At 40.2% G+C, this 21,645-nt stretch overlaps 1 protein-coding gene across 2 annotated transcripts; it reads left to right on the forward strand.

The window, feature by feature from the left end:
* Positions 1-169: 169 nt before the first annotated feature.
* kcnj9 (potassium inwardly rectifying channel subfamily J member 9) lies at positions 170-21,645 on the forward strand. 2 transcript variants are annotated; one of them, XM_086073248.1, is made up of 9 exons: positions 170-439; positions 2,973-3,355; positions 4,897-5,110; positions 9,047-9,248; positions 13,965-14,157; positions 15,623-15,820; positions 18,029-18,159; positions 18,697-18,774; positions 18,806-19,041. In XM_086073248.1, exons 2-9 carry the CDS (start codon positions 3,070-3,072, stop codon positions 18,899-18,901), a joined length of 1,398 nt encoding a protein of 465 aa, XP_085929374.1. In that variant the 5' UTR covers positions 170-439; positions 2,973-3,069; the 3' UTR covers positions 18,902-19,041. The 2 variants fall into 2 exon arrangements, with proteins under 2 accessions (XP_085929374.1, XP_085929364.1); XM_086073238.1 differs by having other exon boundaries at positions 18,697-21,645.

Consider the following 21,645-nt stretch of genomic DNA (forward strand, 5'->3'; position numbering starts at 1 on the left):
TAGGTTTCCACACAGGGTTTTTTTCATTAGTGTTTTTTTTTATTGCCGTTTTTTTTTTTTTACCTACATTTTAATTGCATAGTTTTGAACGTGCGAATGTGTTAAATGTACAAGCTGTTAAATAAATAATGACAATTGCAATTTCAGCACAATTCACCAATGCAAGGCAATGCTCGGTTCGAGGGGCTGGGCTGACACCTGACCGCCTCCATCGCATCCACGCACCGCGGAAGACTCCTCTACCACACGGCCACCGCGAGTCGCTAGCCTCCGAAAGGCGGACGTGCAAGGTCTATTTTCAGGGTTGAGGAGCTCTTCTTTTGTCCTCTCGGTCCTAGAGGATCCACCGGATCGATGCCGAAAATGGACCGACGCGTCGATCCACCGTTCCACACGAAGAATACCCACCTTCTTCTTCAAATGACGTTAAACTAATCAGGTGAGATATTTCAGTATTTTTTATAAACAACCACTTTGTTGGGCAAATGTGCACCGTTGCTTGGGTACCCCGTTCACCAATTGTGGCCAATTTGTGATCGTGCGTCATTGTGATTGTCTCTCATCAGCCTCACGATGGACGCACACCAACATAAATCTTTTGTGTTGTGCAAATAGACGCGTTATTATTCGTAATAATAATGATAAGAGATAGTTTTTGAAACATCAGGCCCTGCTGCGTGCATTATGTAAGACACCTGAAACGGCCTGCCTGTGATAGCAATAGCAATGCACATTAAATAGCACGCACGCACGCACACGCACGCACGCACACACGCGCACATAGACAAAATTATATATATATATATATATATATATATATATAATATAATATAATATAATATAATAATGATAACAATAAACAAATAAATAACTAAATAAAATAAGTATGCCTCAAAAGTCAACCAAACTTGCTGTTCAAATTGGTATTATGTGACTTCAGCGTGCTAGTGTTATTTACAAAAAAGAAACAGTATTCCGATAAAGTTACAAGTAACTTAAAAAATAGAGTTAGCAACATAACCCAGGATCCAGTACATTAAAGTAATGTAACTTGATTACGTTTAATTACTTTCGGATTACTCCAATTCCAAATGTGCTTAAAAAAAAGGACAAAACTTTTAAAATCTCAATAGGATATACATTTTTAAATATTATTTGATATGCATGGTGTTTCAATGTTGGATTAAAAAAAAAAAAACAACAACGTAAGAACTGTGAGGCAGACATAACCACTTGTTCACTGTACTGTAGACTGGACAGACAAACAGACACACAGACGGGTAAATTACATTTTCTGGCTTCATAACAAAGTTTTTCAATCCATTGTTATCGAATGAAATGGAAAAAAAGAGGACAAATTAATTGTGTGAAGGCAACTTGCAGTTAGTGTTACGCACACACATAAACGCATTTATTCATAATTTTAATATGATGACTGATTCATGACGCCATCCATGGGGGAAAAAATTAAAATTAATTCCCGGTGACAAGTTTAGCAGCTGGTATTGGTAATATGTTTTTTAAGTAGCAAAGCTGAGGTTGATTAGTGAAGGGAAATTCTTGAAATATGTAATTACAAGGTGCAGGCGTATAGGGCTAGCTGGCCCGCTAGCTCCTTAGTCAAAACTGTCGTTACATTGGCCCATCAGTGTGACGGATGCCCACCTTTCGGTGAGTGGCTCCGCATTTTCGTTGAGTCTTATATGACGCGGAGCGTCAAAATGCACGGACTGAGAAGTACCGTCTGACTCCGTACTGACCTGGATCGACGGACGTAAACCTACTTCAGTCGGTGGTCAGTCCGTGTATTTTTTTGAAGCTTTGCGTCATGAAGCGCTCGCAGAAAATGCGGAAGCACTTGCCGAGAGGTGGGCAATCGTCACTGACAGTTTTGACCACCTCTGGTAAAAATACTGCGATTTTATCACCAGAAAGAAGCTGCAAATGAGTCTAGTGCGAGCAAGCTAACGGCTAGCGTAATCAGTCAGCGGCTGACTGAGACGAGTAGCTGTTAAAGTAAACTCCTTTTTGACGGGGCTCAGAAAAGTGGAAGTCAAGCTTAAACATTTTTTTGACAATATATATTATATGTGACCTCACTAGTCTAAACATGACATTCTGATTAATATTACATTTGTGGAATATGAGTTCTGCAGCAAAAGCCAACTGTATTTATCCATCACATTATGCCACTTACCGTTGACTGAAGATTACATCACAGTTGCTCAGGGCTCAGACAACGACCAATCACAGCTCGCCTGTTTTCTGAATCTGAGCTGTGATTGGTCATTGGCCTGTTGAAAATGAAGCAGATAAATGCCAAAGCTGCAGAGCTGATACAATTTTTGGATGACAAAAGTTTGTTGCTGGTGATGCGAAAGACGGCAGATGATGGAGGCAAGGCACTCTAAATAAATATTAAAGGGGGGAAGTCAGCCCCAAAAAATGTTTTTGACAATAATATGTTGTTTGCAGCCCCACTAGTCTAAATATGGCATTCTGGTTAATATTGCGTTAGTGGAATATGAGTTAAGCAGCAAAATCCAGCCGTTTTTATCCATCTCAGGGTGCGGCCATTTTGCCACTTGCTGTCGACTGAAGATGACATCAATGTTGCTCAGGTCTCAGGTAACAACCAATCACCGCTCAGCTTCAGAAAACAGGTAAGCTGTGATTGGTCGTTCCCTGAGCCCTGAGCAACATTGACGTCATCTTCAGTCGACAGCAAGTGGCAAAATGGATAAAAATGGTTGGATTTTGCTTCATAGCTCATACTCCACAAATGTAATATTAATCAGAATGTCTTGTTTAGACTAGTGAGCTCACATATAACATCTAATTCTGAAGAAAGGTTTAAGGTCGACTTCCACTTTATTTTGCGAGTGCAGGCAAGCCGATGAGATGAGATGAACGAATCAGTCATTGTGACTGAACAATAGCCTGACTTGCATGTTTTCCTTCTCATATTTCAGCAAACAAATGCTAGTACAACAAGCATCCAGTGGACAGAGTGAGCCAAAGTGACATTTCAATAACACAATCACACACACACACACACACGCAAGTATTATGGCTGTGGAGAACTCCGTCCTGCCCCCGCGTCCGGACTCGCTCTCACTGCCTGTGGACCACAAGCCGGAAGGGGAGCCGGAGGCGGTCACCGAGGCCCCCATCCCCCCTGCAGACGGCTGTGGTGTCTTCAACGTGTCTGAGGAGCTGGGCCACGTCGTCACCACCGAGGCGGCCAAGGTGAAACGGTCGTTCCAATCCAAGATGGCAGAGCGGGAGGCCACAGCCAATCAGACCAGGAAGAAAACCCAAGGGCCGGAGAAGGAGAGAGGGCGATTTGGATGGGGTAAGTGGCCTTCAGGACGATTGGTCAGGCTCCATCATAGTGGAGTTAAGATGTTAGATTTTTATGTTTTATCAACCACCACATAAATGAAAACTCAAATTCTTGACCCATCTATCTTGTATTTCAAATTTAGTAGCAATTGGGAAAAAAATATGTCTGACAAGTTAAACTTTGCAGGACTCCTGAAAATGGCTAAATTAGCCGCTATAAACTAAAATCATAGACTTACCGTATATTTTCAAGATTTTCTTGTCCATGACGTTTTTGTGAGTCTACTCATGCCTACCAAATATTCATGTTCCTCAGTGAAACATTTGATGTGATTCTGAGACTTTTCATGTTGTTGTTTTTTTGGCTTTTTGTGGTTCTACTCATGCCTGCCAATTTTTATATTGTTTAGTGACCTGGTGGAGCTGACTTGAAGGCGAAGTCAACTCTCCAAATAATTCTTGATATGTTCTACTAGTTCCACTTGTCTAAATATGGTATTCTGGTAAATTTTCCGGAATATGAGTTAAGCAGCAAAATCTAGCAGTTTTTATCAATATAAGAAGGTGGCCATTTTGTCACTTGCTGTCAAGTGAAAATGACATCACGTAGTTGCTCAGGTCTCAGGTAACGACCAATCAAAGCTTAGCTTCAGAAAACAGGTGAGCTGTGATTGGTTGCCTGAGCCCTGAGCAACTGTGATGTCATCTTCAATCGACAGCAAGTGGCAAAATGGCCGCCGCCTGTGATGGATAAAAACGGCTGGATTTTGCTTTATAACTCATATTCCACAAATGTAATATTAATCAGAATGAACTTATGTTTAGACTAGTGAGGTCACATATAACATTTTATTGTCAAGAAATGTGTAAGGTTGACTTCGGTTGAGTCATTAAACTTAAACTAAATGGCAAAACTAACATTTATTGCTATTTAGCATTGTCCAGATGTCTAGTATAAAGGCCTTTTCACATTGCACTTGCTTTTCTTGGTGTTCATCAGGGCAGGGCGTATGGATGACGGCGCTTCGGGGCAAGCTTGCCCATATTTGGAAGTGTTAAGCCTACCAGGAAGTAACCATGGATCCTTTCCTTCTGGGTGGTTCATTGCTGTTTGCACCCCGACGGCAATCGTGCCGTGACGGCAAATGGCGAACTTGCACGTTGTGGCGCAGCATTGAGTTCTGCTGTCGTGCTCTTGCAGCACATACTGTGCTCGTCTAAGAAGTGCAGTATGAAAAGGCCTTAAGTGGTTAGCAACCGGACACAATCTTCAGGAGTTCGTTTTGGAAAGAACCCGGAAAACCAAAAATTACCCCAAAATGTCTGTTTCAAAACAAAATGTTGGTCAACTAGGGATAGACAAGCCTGCTAAATTTCATGTAGCTTAGCGTTTCATGCTAGTCATTAACAGTCATGTTATGTAACGGAGTACAAATTTGAATTTGAATAGCCAGTGTTAGCAAAATTAGCTAAATTCCTATTGCTACTGGTTTTGGGGGAACCAATTATGCGGGTCATGTATAAGCGTGACTCTTGGTATCTTTGTACCAGTTCGCACGCGCCGCAAGAGACAGCGCTACGTGGAGAAGAACGGCCGCTGCAACGTGCAGCACGGCAACATGCGGGAGACGTACCGCTACCTGACCGACATCTTCACCACGCTGGTGGATCTGAATTGGCGCTGCTCGCTCTTCGTCTTTGTCATGGCCTACGCCGTCACGTGGCTCTTCTTCGGGGCCATCTGGTACCTCATCGCCTACTGCAGGTGAGCGTTGCCCCTTCATCCATTTATTTCATTAGTATTTTGTCTCACAAGGCTTATTGTTGATTATTTTTTCCAAATTCAATCCTTTTGGTTTACAATTACAATTATTACATTTGATTTGCTGAGATGGGCCAGCTTGTGGGCTCCAGCTTGCCTGCATTATTAGTTATGACAAGCGTTATACAAAATGGATGTTTAAAATGAACTGTTCATGTTTAAAATTGAGAATTTACATGATTAAAATTCTAATTGTTCATTGAAAATGACCCCTTTTACAGTTGTGACTCAAATTGTTAAGTGTGAAAAGACTCTTTTTGACATTTAAAATCAGACATTCTACTTTAAAATCAAACATTTGACATTCAATTTTACATGACACTAAATTAGGTTTTAATGTTTCAATGTGAACTTTTTTTTGCATTTAACCCTGGAGAACCCACGGGGTCAAATTTGGCCCCTATAAATTCTGCTACTCAAATAACAAAGACCGTTTTTTTTTGTTTTTTTTACAAATTTAACTTCAAAAGTCCAGAGTGCCACTTCTGACCCCTGCATAGGGTCATCTCGTGGATGAATATTGCACTTACATGAGCCAGAGTGGTGACAAGATGGCTGGCAACATGCCAATTTTGTTGAGCTGGAAATCAATCCAAACAAAACCGTCTTCTCAGCAAACCATCAGATGGTAACATTTTGTTTTTTTTGTTAATTTATTTCATATCATGTTGCAGAATGCCTAGGAGTATGTTTTATATATATATTTTGATAAATTAGCAACTCTGAGCTAGTTTAAAAAAAGGGTTAAAATTGAAAAAACATATATTTTGGTGTTCAGTGAACTTATAGCAGTCATTTAATGTATAATTCATAATTTTCCAAAGAAGAAAAGGGTTCTTGGGTTATCCAGGGTTAAAGTTAATCTAATACACTTAAAATGACATATATTTAAAATTTTATGACAAAACCTCACAATACAATTACTACGAAAATATTTGTGCTTAAAATGAGAATGTTTGCACTTGAAATAAAAAAAATAAAAAATGTAAGTTAAACATTTGAAAAATATATATAAATATGTTGTTAATGATTAAAATGAAAATATATACAAAAGAAATGACATTTGAAACAAGTTTTTACATTTAATTAATATTTTTTGTTTAAAGTCAAACTTTAAGTACAACTTTGTTAAAAATGAAAAATTATGAATTTGTGATGTGGGGGGAAAAAAAGCATTTTTAATACCGATATTTGAAATATTTCAGAAATGTCCATGGTAAATTCATTAATAATGTCCAACTGCACTGCATCATTGTAAGAGGTGTTCCCAATATTATGAATATCTCATTTAGTTAAATTATGTGATGAAATTGCTCTTTAGTTATGATACAATGTTATGAATAACTCAAAAGTAATATCCACTTTACTTACGACACCTTGCCAACAATATTTATAACGTTTTATTTTCTGCCGCACTGCTCAAAATGCTAATTGGCACACTATTTGTCTTCAAGACAATTAGGTAATTATTTAGCGGGCATTAGCGATGGCGTACGTCGAGCAAAGCTGCTCTGTACTCGCCTTGTGGCGTCTTATTTATTGCCAGACACGACTAATGGAGCGCCCAATCCGTCACTTGGCGGGACGTCAATACAACACAAGCGCATCTTTTAATTAAACGACCTCCGGGGGCTGCCTCGCCTCCTTTGAACCGTTTATGCTGCGAAGGCTAAAAAGAAAAAGGAAAAAAATGATGACGAAGCAGTCGTGGCATTACGGCCACGTGTCACTTCCTGCAGGAGCCGCGCTCTAATTAGCTAAGGGGCCCACCTCGTAAAATCTTGACCTTATCGTATCAATGGAGAGCCAACGGCAGCTGCGGCAGAGAACGAGCTGCTACTTCTGCACTTCCTCGGTCGCAGACACCGCTTCATATAAAAGACACGGATGGTATAAATGAACATTAACCCCACTTTGATAGATTGATTAGCTTCCTCCTTTACTCGGTTAATCATACATATTAACTAGTAGTCCTAATGGTGTTGCCTTGTAACTGCAGAACACAAGAAAGTTCTGTTGACTTACATTGAGGCGCACATCAGTGAGAAGCTTCACTTTTACAAGGATAGTTCAAAATTGGTGTAGGTATTCCTCGTGAAAAGTACAGGAACTAAATGGTTAATTTAACGCCGTTCGATGGTCGGAGAGCCATAATAAGCCCCTTTCACACTGCACATCAAAGCCAGATCGTTCTGGTTTCGCCGCTCAGCGTGAAAGGTACCAATACAGAAGGCAGGGATGTGCGGTCAAGGTAGGCAAGAGAGGCACCGCTGCCCCCCAGTATTCTTTCCTGTCCTCTTCATGTGAAGAGTTGAAAAAATCAGCAACTTATGATTACATTAAATTATGTTACATTTTAGTTCTATGTCCGTGATTTATTGATTTTCTTTTTGAATCCAATCATTTCAATGAGTACGTATACATGCAGGCAATAACTCTTTTAAAAAACAAATATAGGCAATGTTCGGGTTTTTTAAGGCCATGTAAACACGTGCCAAAACCTGCCCACTTAAAATTACATATATTTTAATTTTTATAATAAAAACTCCGTTTGCAATGAAATTATTTAAAATAAGAATTTTTGCACTTGAAATATATATATTTTTTAAATGACAGTTTTATGCTTGAAATTAAAATTGTTTAAGTTAAACATTTTATATATATATATATATGTTAATGATCAAAAGGAATTACATTTGAAACTAGTTTTTACATTTAATTAACATTTTTTGGGTTTAAAGTCAAACACAATTTTTGTTTTGCAAAGTACAACTTTGTTAAAAATGGAAAATTATAAATTTGTAGTGCAAAAAAAAAGCATTTTTAATACCGAAATATTTCAGAAATTTCCATGGTAAATTCATTAATAATGTCCAACTGCACTGCGTCATAATGAGCGATGTTCCCAATATTATGAATATCTCATTTAACTCAATTATGTGATGAAATTGCTCTTTAGTTATTGTACAATCATACAATATTATAAATAACTCAAAAGTAATCCACTTATGACGCCTTGCCAACAACAACAACAGAAGGCAGGCACGTGCGGTCAGGGTAGGCAAGGGAGGCAGTGCCGCACTGCTGCCCCCTAGTATTCTTTCCTGTCCTCTGCATGTGAAGAGTTAAAAAAAAAACAGCAATTTATCATTACATTATATGATGTTACATTTCATGTCCGTGTTTTATTGATTGATCAATAATTTCAATGAGTACGTATACATGCAGGCAATAACGGATATCGGCAATGTTCGGGTTTTTTAAGGCCATGTAAACCCGTTCAAAAAACCTAATATGCTCTTATTTGGGTTTTTAAAAACCTGTATAAAACCCCTGGGTTACCCTTTCGTAACCGAAATTCTTGTTTATATAAAACGCATTCAGAATACCGTACCACAATTAAACAAGGAATTTGTTTGTCTTCTGCCAGTTCTCCATTATTATTATTTTTCTTCTTCACTCATTTCTATTTGCAACAACTCTTGGTCTTTGGAGTACAGGAGCGACTCATATGGGCGGCGCCGTCCCACTCGCTAAATGAGTCTTACTTGAATACATTGATTTCTCCGCGGCATTTTCACGTTATTTTCTTTCTATATGGAATGACACAGTGTGTATATAATCACATATATATATACACGTGTATATGTGACGACGTAGCAAAGAACCACACTTTTGGAGCAAGGAGGAAACATTTTATTCAGTGTGGTGTGTGACATGAATATATTGTCTTTTATTGACCGTAGAAAAGTGGAAATGACGTCTATATGCGTCATGACATTGTCCGTGCGTTACGCTTTCAATCGGGGTTTTTCAATTTAGCACAATGACCACCATGTTTTTTCGATTTTGGCGTTTGCCGCCAATCATCGTCCTCAGGGGCGATCTGGATCACCTGGAGGACGAGACGTGGACACCGTGCGTCAACAATGTCAATAACTTCATTTCGGCCTTCCTCTTCTCCATCGAGACGGAGACCACCATCGGCTACGGCCACCGCGTCATTACCGACCAGTGTCCCGTGGGCACCATGCTGCTGCTGCTGCAGGCCATCCTGGGATCCATGGTCAACGCCTTCATGGTGCGCATGTGTTATATTTTATATTAAATAGAAATAAATTGTTTTTTTATTGCACCGCTTTTGGATGCTTTAAATCCTTGTTTGCAGCGCATACATTCGTTGCCATGACTACCACTACTTCTTCTGCTTCCTGCTTCATTTTCCTCCATCCTCTTCTTCTTTGATTTCGTCTTCTGCTTCCATTTCTTCTTCTTCTTCTTCGTCTTTTTCTTCTTTGATTTCTGCTTCATCGCAGTTTTATCATGTGACTTGCTTTCAATCAATTTGTACTACTATGTTGATGTTTCAAAATGTGTTTTTACAACATACATGGGTTCAAAACCTTACTTACGTCCTTGTGATTTTGTGAGACGTCATCAGTGGCGCCCCAAGTACTCTTCCAATCGGAAGTATGCATAAGCCAAGACCACACGGATTTCCCGTATGTCGTTCTTTTTTGCTAGCTTAAACCAATCATGCATAGAGGAAATATCCCAAGATGCATTTGGTACTTCAAGGAACGCATGGCAGCGGAGGAGCATCACATTTGTTCTTCTTCTTTCATTTCATGTGCATTGCTGCCCCCCCACCAGCATCACGTTTGGAAGTATTGTATTCCTCCCCTTTTATGAGCGTAAATAATAAGAAATATTCAACGTGTTCTTTACAACTTTATTAAATCTCGTCCATTTTTACACAACTCAATTTACAATATTATATAAATATATTAATATATATTAAAGATGATTTACTATATATTCAAAGATAATTTACAATTTCAGGAGAATCAGATCAAAACCTGCAGCTCACATCGGTGTCTTTCCAGAACTTTTTTCTCTCCAATTTCTAAATTGGATAAATTCCATGTATAATTTGAAATGATCCTTCTTTAATATATTACTCATAATTATATAACATCTAGTCACGCGGTACACAGTTACGGCAATGCGTCAGAACCAGGAAGCTCGCAGTAAGAATAACATCCGGGTATTCCGTCCCGACTTTTGCTGGACCCTTATGGCTTTTGCGCACTTGCAATTGGAACAGTACTTGGGTCGCGACTGATGGCGTTTCAAGACATCTCGGACAAGAATGCATATTGAAAAATAGCCTTTGTCTTCTTCCACCTGCTTTTGTTCTTCTGCTTCTTTTTCTGCTTCTTCTTCTGTGAGGAGTGGGAGGGGTGGAGAGAGGGAGAAGTGCGGAATTTTGAGCGTTTTTTGGTACTTTTTTCATCTTTTTTTGAAATTGATGTGTAATAAGTTTTTCTTTATCTTGTAGTTTTTTTTGTAAAAAACTTAGTGGTTAGTGTCGGTGTTTTTTTGGTGGTGGACCGGCGTCGCCGGTAGGCAACATGCCGGTGGCGGAAACGCCCTCTGCCGAGTTCGAGCGTCTCACTCGCCGGCACGCAGTTAAACTGTTGCCGGCAGTGGGCAAAATGGACAAAGGTAGATCATTCATTGCTTACGCACGGGTAGCTGTTCCGAAGTCTCAGATTCTTCTGGGATCAGGAAATATGCTGCCGGTTTCTACAGAGACCTCTATAGGAATGAGCGGTCAAACAATCCAGATGCACACAGCAAATTTCTAAGCGGTCTCCCTCAGGTGAGCCAATGAGCAAACCCCCCAGTTGGCGGCACCGGTGAGGCTCGAGGAGCTGGAAGCTGCCCTGGGGAGCCTGCAGTGTGGCAAGGCTCCTGGCATTGACGGCCTTTCGGTGGACTTTTACAAGTCCTTCTGGCCGATTGTCGGACCGGACTTGCTTGCCGTGATGAACGACAGCGTCAAAAAGGGGAAACTCCCGTTGAGCTGCAGGAGGGCCGTCATCACCCTGCTACCAAAGAAGGGAGACTTGCAGGACATTAAGAACTGGAGGCCTGTGTCCTTGCTGTGCTCCGATTACAAGATCTTGTCCAAAGCGCTGGCCCTTAGGCTGCGAGGGTTGATGTCGTCCATCATCCACCCTGATCAGACCTACTGCGTGCCGGGCAGGTTCATTAGTGACAATGTCAATCTAATTCGGGATTTTTTGGAACTCTGCAATTCCTTGGCTTTTGGGACTGGTCTTATTTCCATAGACCAGGAAAAGGCTTTCGACAGGGTTGAACACCAGTACCTGTGGCAAACCATGGGCGCCTTTGGTTTCAGCCCTGACTTTGTAGCCATGATCCGGGTGTTTTATTGTGACATTGAGAGCGTTCTTAAAATAAATGGTGGTCTGAGTGCCCCCTTCGACGTCCGGAGGGGGGTGAGGCAGGGCTGCTCTCTCTCGGGGATGCTTTATTCTCTGTCCATAGAGCCTCTGCTCCACAAGTTAAGGGAAAATTTCAACGGTGTGTACATCCCCCAGTGTTGTATGTCTTTCAAACTGTCTGCCTATGCTGACGATGTAGTGGTTTTAACTAAGTCGCAAGAGGACATTGATACGTTAAGAAAAGTTGTGAAAGAGTTTGGTTTTATTTCATCTTCGCAAGGGAACTGGGGGAAGAGCGAGGCTCTCATGGTGGGAGAGGGGCTGAAGACCAAGCTCAAATTGCCGGGCGAACTGGAATGGAAAACTGGGGGTTTTAAATATCTGGGCATCTTTTTGGGGGATGAGACCTACAAAAAGAAAAACTGGGATAATGTGTTGGAGACGGTGAGGGGGAGGTTAAAACGGTGGAAATGGTTGCTGCCAAAAATGTCTTACAGGGGCAGAACCCTCATCGTCAACAACTTAGTCTCGTCTTCTTTGTGGCACAAACTAATGGTCTTGGACCCTCCAGCCTCTCTCCTGGAAGAGTTGCAGCGCATTTTAATTGATTTCTTTTGGGGGGGGGCAGGAGGCACTGGGTTCCACAGAGCATCCTTTTCCTCCCTAAAGAAGATGGGGGGCAGGGCTTGGTGCATTTTGCCAGCAGGGGCGCTGCTTTCAGACTCCAGTTTATACAAAGGCTCCTGACTGGCCCCAAGGATGTTCTGTGGAGACCATTAGCCCGATGCACCCTGCAGCATTTAGGTTTGTATGGCCTGGATTTCAGTTTGTTTTTAATGGACTTGTCTCGCACGAGCACAGCTTCTCTGCCTTGTTTCTATCGGAGTGCTTTCAAAGTCTGGAACTTCCTGAGAAAACAGCGGGCGGAGCAGGCCGACTCACTGTACTGGCTCATGCAAGAACCTGTCCTGCAGGGAACCCTGCTGGACTACCCTAGCTGGGGGGGGGGAGCGACTCTGTCCAAGACCCTTCAAGCTGCAGGGGTCGCAACGCTTGGCAGAGTAGTGGAGCTGACCGGTCCCAGTCTCGAGGACCCCGCTCCGCTGGCCTCCATTCCGGTTGATACATTCCTTGAGGGTCGTCAACCAGCTGCTGAACCACTGGAAAGGAAGACTGGCTGGACATGAGCGCTCCCTCCTCAGTCTGTATGGCAGTGGTTCCCTAACTCCAAACCCAGAGGACGACTTCCCCCACATCGGCCTGCTCCCAGACTTGGGTGACTGCGGCCATTCCAGCAGTTTCTTTGGGAGCCGGCCCGGAAAACAATTCTACCGAACAAACCTAAACTTAAACTTAAACTTAAACTTAAAACCTTACATAAAAATAAACTTAACGGACGCTTGGACACTCCATGGAGGAGAGTTATAGACGATAAACTGAAGCCAGCTTGGGGCACCTTATACAAGGCCCCAGTGGTCAAGAAAAACACGGCGATGTTCAACGGCATCGTGCCCGTGAACTCCTTTATATCCGTGATAAATCCAGCCGTGGAGGATGCCTGCCCCTTCTGTGGACACAGGGAAACAGTCTTTCATTGTTTCTATCAGTGCGAGCTGTTTTTGATTTGGTTGGTAGGGTGTTTACCCAATGCAAAGTCGTTTTTCACAAGCACTCTTTTATTTATGGTTTTAACCACAAGGGCCAGATCAAGAGAGAAAGCCGGGTTTTAAACTTTGTTTTGAGCCAGGCCAAGATGGGTGTGTGGTTGTCCCGTAAAAGGAAAGTTGAGGATGGGGCAGAAGTCGATCCCACGGTTCTATGCAAAAAGTTGATCAAGTCCAGACTCTTTATTGATTTTAGTTTTTACAAGAGAGCAGGAGATTTGGATAGTTTTTGTGAGATGTGGACTGTTAACGGGGCACTGTGCGACGTGAATGAGGAGGCGCTATGTTTTAGTGATGTTCTGATGTAAAAGCATTTTATTTTTTTCATTATTCTTTTTTAAATCTATTTATTTAATTGCTCTTGCCGAGCTGTGTGTTATGAAAATAATGTAAATAAGTGCGGTAAATAAATATCATTTTTTCAAAATCAAAATCTCTTCCACTCCTTCTTCTTCTTCTTTGATTTCTTTTTCTCTTCCATTTCTTCTTCTTCTTTGATTTATTCTTCTCAATGATCAATTCAAAATATTTTCTTTTGGTATATCTATTTTATTTTGATAATGCCATCAGTGGTAAAGGATTTGACAACTGCCTACAAAAAAGTCAACACGACCAGGGGAATGGGGATTTTTGGTGCTACCGTCCGAGCTCTAATTTAAATATACACACGTTGTGCTTGAGTAGAACCAGTCACAGAACCAGCCAGTGTGACTTACTGTAAAGTCTGAAAAATGCAATATATTAGGTCCTGCTACCAGTCTGTCCAAGTAACGCAGAATCTGCCATGCATTTCACACCTATTCTATGAAATACGCAGCTTGTGAGCCATTTTGGTTGTCAGCTTCTTCCTAACGTAATTTTTATGTGGTGTCGGCGCAGGTGGGCTGTATGTTTGTGAAGATTTCGCAGCCCAACAAGCGGGCCGAGACGCTGGTGTTCTCCAAGCACGCCGTCATCTCGCTACGAGATGACAAGCTGTGCTTGATGTTCCGGGTGGGCGACCTGCGCAGCTCGCACATCGTGGGCGCCAACATGCGGGCCAAGCTCATCAAGTCCAAGCAGACGCAGGAGGGTGAGGCTGCTACCAGGCTCTCATGTAGCCGTCATAATTCTATAATAACTTTTTTTTTTTTTTTTATATATATATATATATATATATATTTTTTTTTTTTTTATAAAAAAAAAAAAAGAGAAAAAATTAATAAATAATTCTATAATAACATTTATAGTGGACCCCCACATGCAATACATCATTACGCCAAATGTTTGGGCCGGTCCACTGTTCCATAACCCCCCCCCGAGACACTCAGTGTCCGATGGGCTGGAAAAAGCCCAGCGTTTATCTAATGACCAACCAGTTTTGCGCGATGGAACAACCCACTCTACAAAGCAGCGTCCGACTGTGTAAATCAATCAATAAATAAAAGTGCCGTGGAACTGCAGGGATAAATTAGAAGTTAGAATTTAGAAGTCTCAACAAAAGATCAAGGTATTATAGCGCAAAAATTGTACACAGCTGTGCATATTTCCTCACTTTATTTTTTTCAGCTACATACACTATAGCGCCATTGCAAACGACATTTCAACGAAAATAGGTATTAATATTCACACTCATATGCATAAAGTATAATAAAAGGAAACTTACAGCATTCCTGCTTGATAATCCACTTGGATGGCAGCAGGGTTGGACTGGACCCCCAAAAAAAATCAGCCCTGGCATTTTGACTTAGGCCCACCGACTCCTGCCTAACATGTAGTTCTGCCACTGATGTTTATTGATGATGTTTTTGTGGGCTAGTCTCTAGAAGGAAAATGTAGAAAAATAATCATTAAAAGCGCTGCATCGACCCCAAAAGTGGCCGGCCCACCGGGCATCTGCCCTGAATGCCAACTGGCTAGTCCAGCCTTGGATGACAGTGAATTGCATTTGCATAGTGCTCCGTGAAGGCGGACATGTTATTTCGCTCAAACACCTGAAATACGTCAGCAGAAAATGGAAGTACGTTTAGCTTTAATACTTTTTCTTTAAACACAAATAAAATCAGTAATTATCCATCCAAACAATTAGGATATTGTTAACCTTATTATTTAACCAAATTTATATATATATTTTTAACAACCTCTACTTCGCGAAAATTCACCTACTGTGCACGGGCGTGGAATGAAAAGTGAAAAGTGAGTGAACACTGTATTCACATATTTTTTTTGATATTTTTCAATGTTGTTGTTGTTTTGTTTGAGTTTTTTTGGGGGGCGCCAATGCCCGTTTTTCGTGGAAAATGTATATTAAAGGTTTCTCAGCGTTTTTGAGAATATTTTGGTAAAAAAAAAAAAAGAGTGTCAATTATACGTGGATTTGAGCTATTTGCGGCCCGGCCCGGTCTCTATCACTGTATACAAAATAGAATAGCAAAATAAATCTGTTGTAAGTGTGTTGCAGCCTTTTAGGACATCCAGTCCATCCATCCATTTTCCGAACCGCTTTTGTGGTGGGCTGCGCATTGGACGTTTTTACTTTCTGCGTCCCCTCTTTGAAGGCGAGTTCATCCCCCTGGACCAGACGGACATAAGCGTGGGCTTCGAGACAGGCGACGACCGCCTCTTCCTGGTGTCGCCGCTGGTCATCTCGCACGAGATTGACACCCACTCGCCCTTCTGGGACATGTCGCAGGCGCAGCTGGAGAAGGAGGACTTTGAGATTGTGGTCATCCTGGAGGGAATGGTGGAGGCAACAGGTGAGATCATGAAAGAAATTTGAACCTTTGAAATATTAAGAAGGGACAGCTCAAAAGATGGATGGATGAATGGCATTTTTTTCCCCGCATAAATATTTGGCGCAGCCACTCTCACCTGCACACGCACTTAAAATTATGATATGAATGAAAAAATGCCTAATCAAAAACAATATAACGGTACTTGAGGGAAAAAATAATGTAAATGTGTAATTATTACGTTAGACCACAATTACACTACAAAGTTTTCACACCTCATTTTATATATGTGACAAATTTTTAAATCATCCAAATTTGGCAGGGTTTATCTTTGGTGTATCAAATTTAAAAGATGTTTATTTTCACTTTACATTAACTGTAAAATTTCTCTATGTAACAATTTGTTAAAAAATATCTTTACAATAAGCTTTTTATTTGACCATTTATGACTGAAACATCGTTCTAATTAGCAGATTAACACACCTTCGCTGTTTACAATGGGTACTCCTGCATAGTTTTCACACCGGATTCAGGTTTGAATTTCCCGCCCTCTGTCTACGGATGTGACGTCATGTGCGCATTGTGTATGTGGAAGAAGTGGGTGTGCAGTTTCATTTTTCGGCCACAGATGGCAGTAGTGATTTAAAATGGAATTTTCTGCTTTCAGCAGCTTTAAGCTAAAATCATAAATTTTGAAAATGATAATTGCCTGACAAAAAAGTCATTATTGCACTTTTAATCTTGCCACCCTACTTACATCTTACATTTTACATTACATTTTAACGAGTAATGCTTTGAAATTGTAGTTTTGTTGTTTTGAATATCCCATTCGTCAAATGTTTAATCTTGCGCATCCTAAAAAGAAAACTTTTTATAATGTCTACTTTTGAGTTAAAAGTTACATTTGAAGGAGGAATGCTGATACTACATATTGCCATCAAAATTGTAATCTCGAGTCGGGACAGAGCGATTATCGGCCGGGACGATTATCGGTGCAGATATTTGGCGTTTCGACAAATATCGACATCTGCCTTTTTACTCATTTGAAGGCCGACAAAGCTGGCATCTCGGTGAATGCTTGCGAATGTAGTGAATTTGGGGTTTTCATCAGGATTTGTTAGATGTTCACAGTTTTTACTTGTCGCAAAGATATTTTGAACATGTTCAGACAATTTTTCACTGTCTGCGAAAATCTTTTGAAACCTTTTACGAACCCTTGCCGAAAACCCCAAATTAGCTACATTCACATGCATTTGTCACTCGGTGAGATACAGGGAACTTTTCATTTATGTGATTATTTAAAATTCCACTTTACTTTATAAAAGATTATGCTGACACAAGGAACTCCCTACACTTATTATTTAATTTTAAAAAAAATTGTTCAAATTAAGAAATGATGTTGAATTTTGGAAAACATTATCTACAATAGAAAACTTTAGGTATACTTTTACTTTCTTAGTTTTTAATTTAGTTTAACACACGGTGATGACCTGGGATGGTCCCTGCAATTTTTATGAATTTTTAAACAAAGCTGTCTATTCTTTCGACATTTAAAGTTAAAAGAAAAACCTTCAAGGTGTGGACATTTTGAAGAAGTTGTCTTAACAAACGTGCTTAATGGCATTTCAACACAGTTATTAAAAAAAAAATTGATACTAATATTTTCTCTTTTACTGCAAATGGATATCGGCTTGAAATATCGCTTATCGGTCTCCTTCACTACTAATAACCGATAATATCGGCCCTGAAAAAAACACATCGGTCTATCACTAAGCTTGAGAACCTACTTTCCCTCATACACAAACAAAACACCTGAAAAAAAAAACCTGGTTTGAAGTGCAAAAAAATACATTTTATAGCTATAATTGTTTTTTCTTCCACTTGCGTATTGAAAAAACCCCATTGTGGTCATCAAAATTCAAAGTGGTATTAAACCTGCAAAAGATGTGGCCTAGCAAAGCTCTTTAAATTAATACCTTGCGGCAAAACGGCCTCAAAGAGGATGATAAAGGTTTGAAGCTATTCTTTGACGCGACAGGGATAAAGACGGCTATTGATTTTCTTGCTCAGCAACTTTCGATGAAGGTTTTTCAGTCGTAACTCTGCCGCAGAGAATATTCATAATAAAAGCTCGTCGTTCATCACCCGCTGGGTCACTGAAATTGTTCTGTCTTGGCTTTCGGCCCAAAGCGGCTGTGAGTAACGCGAGTGCTGTACGCTTCCTGTGTGCAGGCATGACTTGCCAGGCTCGGAGCTCCTACCTGGCTGAGGAGGTGCAATGGGGGCACCGCTTCAGTCCCATGATGTCGCTGGCTGAGGGCTTCTTTGACATTGACTATGGCGCTTTTCATCACACCTTCGAGGTAACTTCTAATTTCGGGTTCCTAATCGTACAACGGCCACGTTATGAGCACTCATGCTATATTATAATAATAATTATTATTATTATGTATTATATTATTATATTTTATATATAATAATATTATTACTATTATTATATTTTATATATTATATAATAATCAGAAGAAAAAGATAAATTAAATATATATACATATATATATATTTTTTTCTTCTTCTTCTTCTGATTATTATATAATATATAAAATCAAATAATAATTATATATATATATGTATATATATTATACATATAGATATATATATTAATAACTATTATTATTATTATCATTATATATTATTACATATATAATATATATAATATTATTATTATAAATTATTATATATTATATTATCATAAGAAGAAGAAGGGAAAAAAAGAAGAAGAAAAAAAATAAAAAATAATAATAATAATAATATTAAGTTACTTCCTTGTTGCTCACCGAACTGGTTTCTCACACGATACAGGGCTAATTGCTATTGTTAAATCCGCCATCCCCCTCCAGGTGTACACGCCCTCCTGTTCAGCACGAGAACTCTCATTGGCTGCCGCCAGGCTGGACGCTCACCTTTACTGGTCCATCTCCAGCCGGCTGGACGAGGAGCCCACCCTCGTCCAGCCGGCCACCCAGGAGTCGCAGGCACCGCCACCCGAAAGCGCCCCGGCCAACGGCAAAGGGGAGGCGCCCACCTTCATTGTCGGCGAGATGACTGACGTCGGCGAGATGACTGACGTCGGCGAGATGACTGACGTTGGCGAGAAGACTGATGTCGGCGAGATGACTGACGTCGGCGAGATGACTGACGTCGGCGCTCCGCCGCCCGTGCTCGGCGAGCTGAACGGCAGCATCCAGTCAGCGTGCGAGGCCTAGATGACAGAATGTTTACAAAAACCTTTCACCATTTTGTTTAAATCTCCACAAAAAGACATTTTGTTTATTTTTCTCTTTCTAGTTAGCAGACGTGGACTTTTCTCCTTTTTGACCACCCTGGCCTTTATCACGGTTGACCACGTTTAATTAGCCAGTAGATCGTTTAGGAACATCTTAAGAAGAGTGACGTACTACAAACAACCCTGAACATGGACGCCTTTGCTGAAGCAAGGGTGCAAACTGTTCACTAGTGTGTGATGGTTGTACTTGCATTAATCAGGGGGAAACCAAATGTGGAATTAAGTGAATTTGCTTTGCTTTGCTAGCATTTTTTTTCCCAGCCTCCTGCCCACCGGGGGCGCTGTTTGTTCAAGATATTCCTAACACATCGGCACATAGAGGTGAAAACACAAAAGGTGTCGTGTATAGCGCGGTGATTATATTTGTATTTAGTCATGGGCGTATTCAGATTATTTGGCCATTTCAGTGTGGTACGGCGGCCATTAAGGGACAAAAGCACTTGTAATAGCCGACCTTGTTTTGAGGCGTAATGATAAAATTTGTGATTGTTCATTCTGAATTATACTTCTATATTACAGTAAACCATATGACATTACAGTGGACCATGTGCCAATGTGATAGTAGGCCATCAGACACTAAACCATTCGACACTGCGAAGCCATCTGACATTTAGAGTACTGATTAAACGGCCACAAGTTTGATGCATACGAAATATAACATTTGCTTAAATTACCTTTAATTATATTATAAAAAACATTGATATTCATCTACGTAAATATACTGATCATGTAAATGATTTTTCGCAATAATTATCAACATGGTAAGAAAAAGATAAATAATTTGCAACACTCTGAGCTCGATAGTGATAGACAGATTTGGCAGGCCGCTCTGCAGCAAGGTGGGGGTTCTGGCATAACGAGGGCATTGCCATTAACATGCGATTGGCTGGCGCACCTGACAATTTGGTGGCTGGAAGTCGACAAAACTACGCCCGCTGGAACCATGTCTAACTATTGGTGCAGGTAGTAACGCGATTTTGGTGACTTTGATAGGGGCAGACAGATTTTCTCCGCGATCATGTGTGGTGGGTGTGGATCAAACCCTGTGAATTGTAGAAATTAATTCGTTGAACATATCGTCATTTTTATTATTGCCGCAGCACAATTATGTGACGGCCTTAGCTATGTGCCATGCAGCAAGCTACGAGCACCTAAGAAAATACCAAAACCCAGTCTAATCTGCCCCTGTGCAGATTTATACTGCGCCTCGTGCTAGAATTGGGGGAAAAAAAGAATCCTGTATCTCTATAAATCTCTGCAAGTTATCAAATGATCACATCTCTAACATTCCTATGAAATCACGATGTCCCATCACTGGTCAGCTACACCCTTAAAACTGCTGGTTTAAAAATGACTTATTTTTAACCCAGCATTTGACTTAAAAAAAAAAAAAAAGCCCAGCAGTTTTAATGGTGAATTTTTTGAACAGGTCTGTAGCCTACTCACTACACAACAATACATCATCTCTAGACACTAAGTAGAACAGTCGACACTACAGTAGACCATCTGAGACAACAGTGAACCCTTTGATACTTCAGTATGTGATTTGGGCAGGCCATCAAGTCACTACAGTAGACCATCGTACATTACAGTTGGTCAGTGGTCTGCAACGTGCGGCTCTGAAGCCACATGTGGCTCTTTGGTCAACATCCTGTGAATCCCTGTGGATCTCTAAAAAAAAAAGGTGTAGAAATTAACATACATATTTATTTTCATCTACGAGCTATTTTAGATAAAACATTCTTAAAATTAATGAATTATTTTGATCTGAATAATGAATATTTAAATATTCAAAAAATGCCAGTCCAAATTTTTAAGTTGTCATAAAAAGAGATAGGAAAGGTAGATTTAAAAAAAAAAAAAAGTTTTAAAAATGTCCAAAAAGTGACCATAAAATGCAAGCAGAAAATTATCATAAAATGTCCATAATATTGCCAAAAAAGTGAGAAATTTGACAGAAAGGCCGAAAAGTCTAAAAAATATATATGAAAAATTATAAAAACTAATCCAAAAACAGAAGACGAAAGGCAGAAGAAAATTAATGTTTATGTATTGGACGTTGCTCTCATTTTTCCTGTCATGGTGCAGCTCTTGTGCCCTCAGTACATAGACTAACTAACAATAACACAAACACACTGTTTTGTTCATCATCAGTTCAAATGTTGTGCGTTTTTTTGTTTGTTATTTAGTTGCTGTAAAATGGCTCTTTTTACAGTAAAGGTTGCTGACCCCTGCAGTAGGCCATTAGATAGGATTTATATTCCATTTAAATGATGTTTAACATTGGAATTAAGAGTGTTAGCAGTAGCAACCCCTAAAAGTTGAGGTCCATTCCTGGCTTTACTTAGCCTATAGCGCTAGGAATTCAAAGCACAAGTCACTTCCTGCTTCCGGCTGCTGTGTACAAATGTGGTGTTTTTACTCGATGCTTTCAAATCTAATAACAATACAGTCTATATCATATACTAATATGTCACTTAGAATAAAGTATATTCCAGAGTAA

This window comes from Leptonotus elevatus, chromosome 1 (assembly GCF_054856555.1).
Source record: "Leptonotus elevatus isolate MCC_2025b chromosome 1, RoL_Lele_1.0, whole genome shotgun sequence".
Taxonomy (NCBI): Eukaryota; Metazoa; Chordata; class Actinopteri; order Syngnathiformes; family Syngnathidae; genus Leptonotus; species Leptonotus elevatus.

Coding starts and splice junctions, on each gene's coding strand:
- kcnj9 (XM_086073238.1), top strand. CDS start 3,070: ATGGCTGTGGAGAACTCCGTCCTGCCCCCGCGTCCGGACTCGCTCTCA. Junction 15,821..18,028: donor GGGAATGGTGGAGGCAACAG/GTGAGATCATGA, acceptor TCCTGTGTGCAG/GCATGACTTGCCAGGCTCGG. Junction 18,160..18,696: donor CTTTTCATCACACCTTCGAG/GTAACTTCTAAT, acceptor ATCCCCCTCCAG/GTGTACACGCCCTCCTGTTC.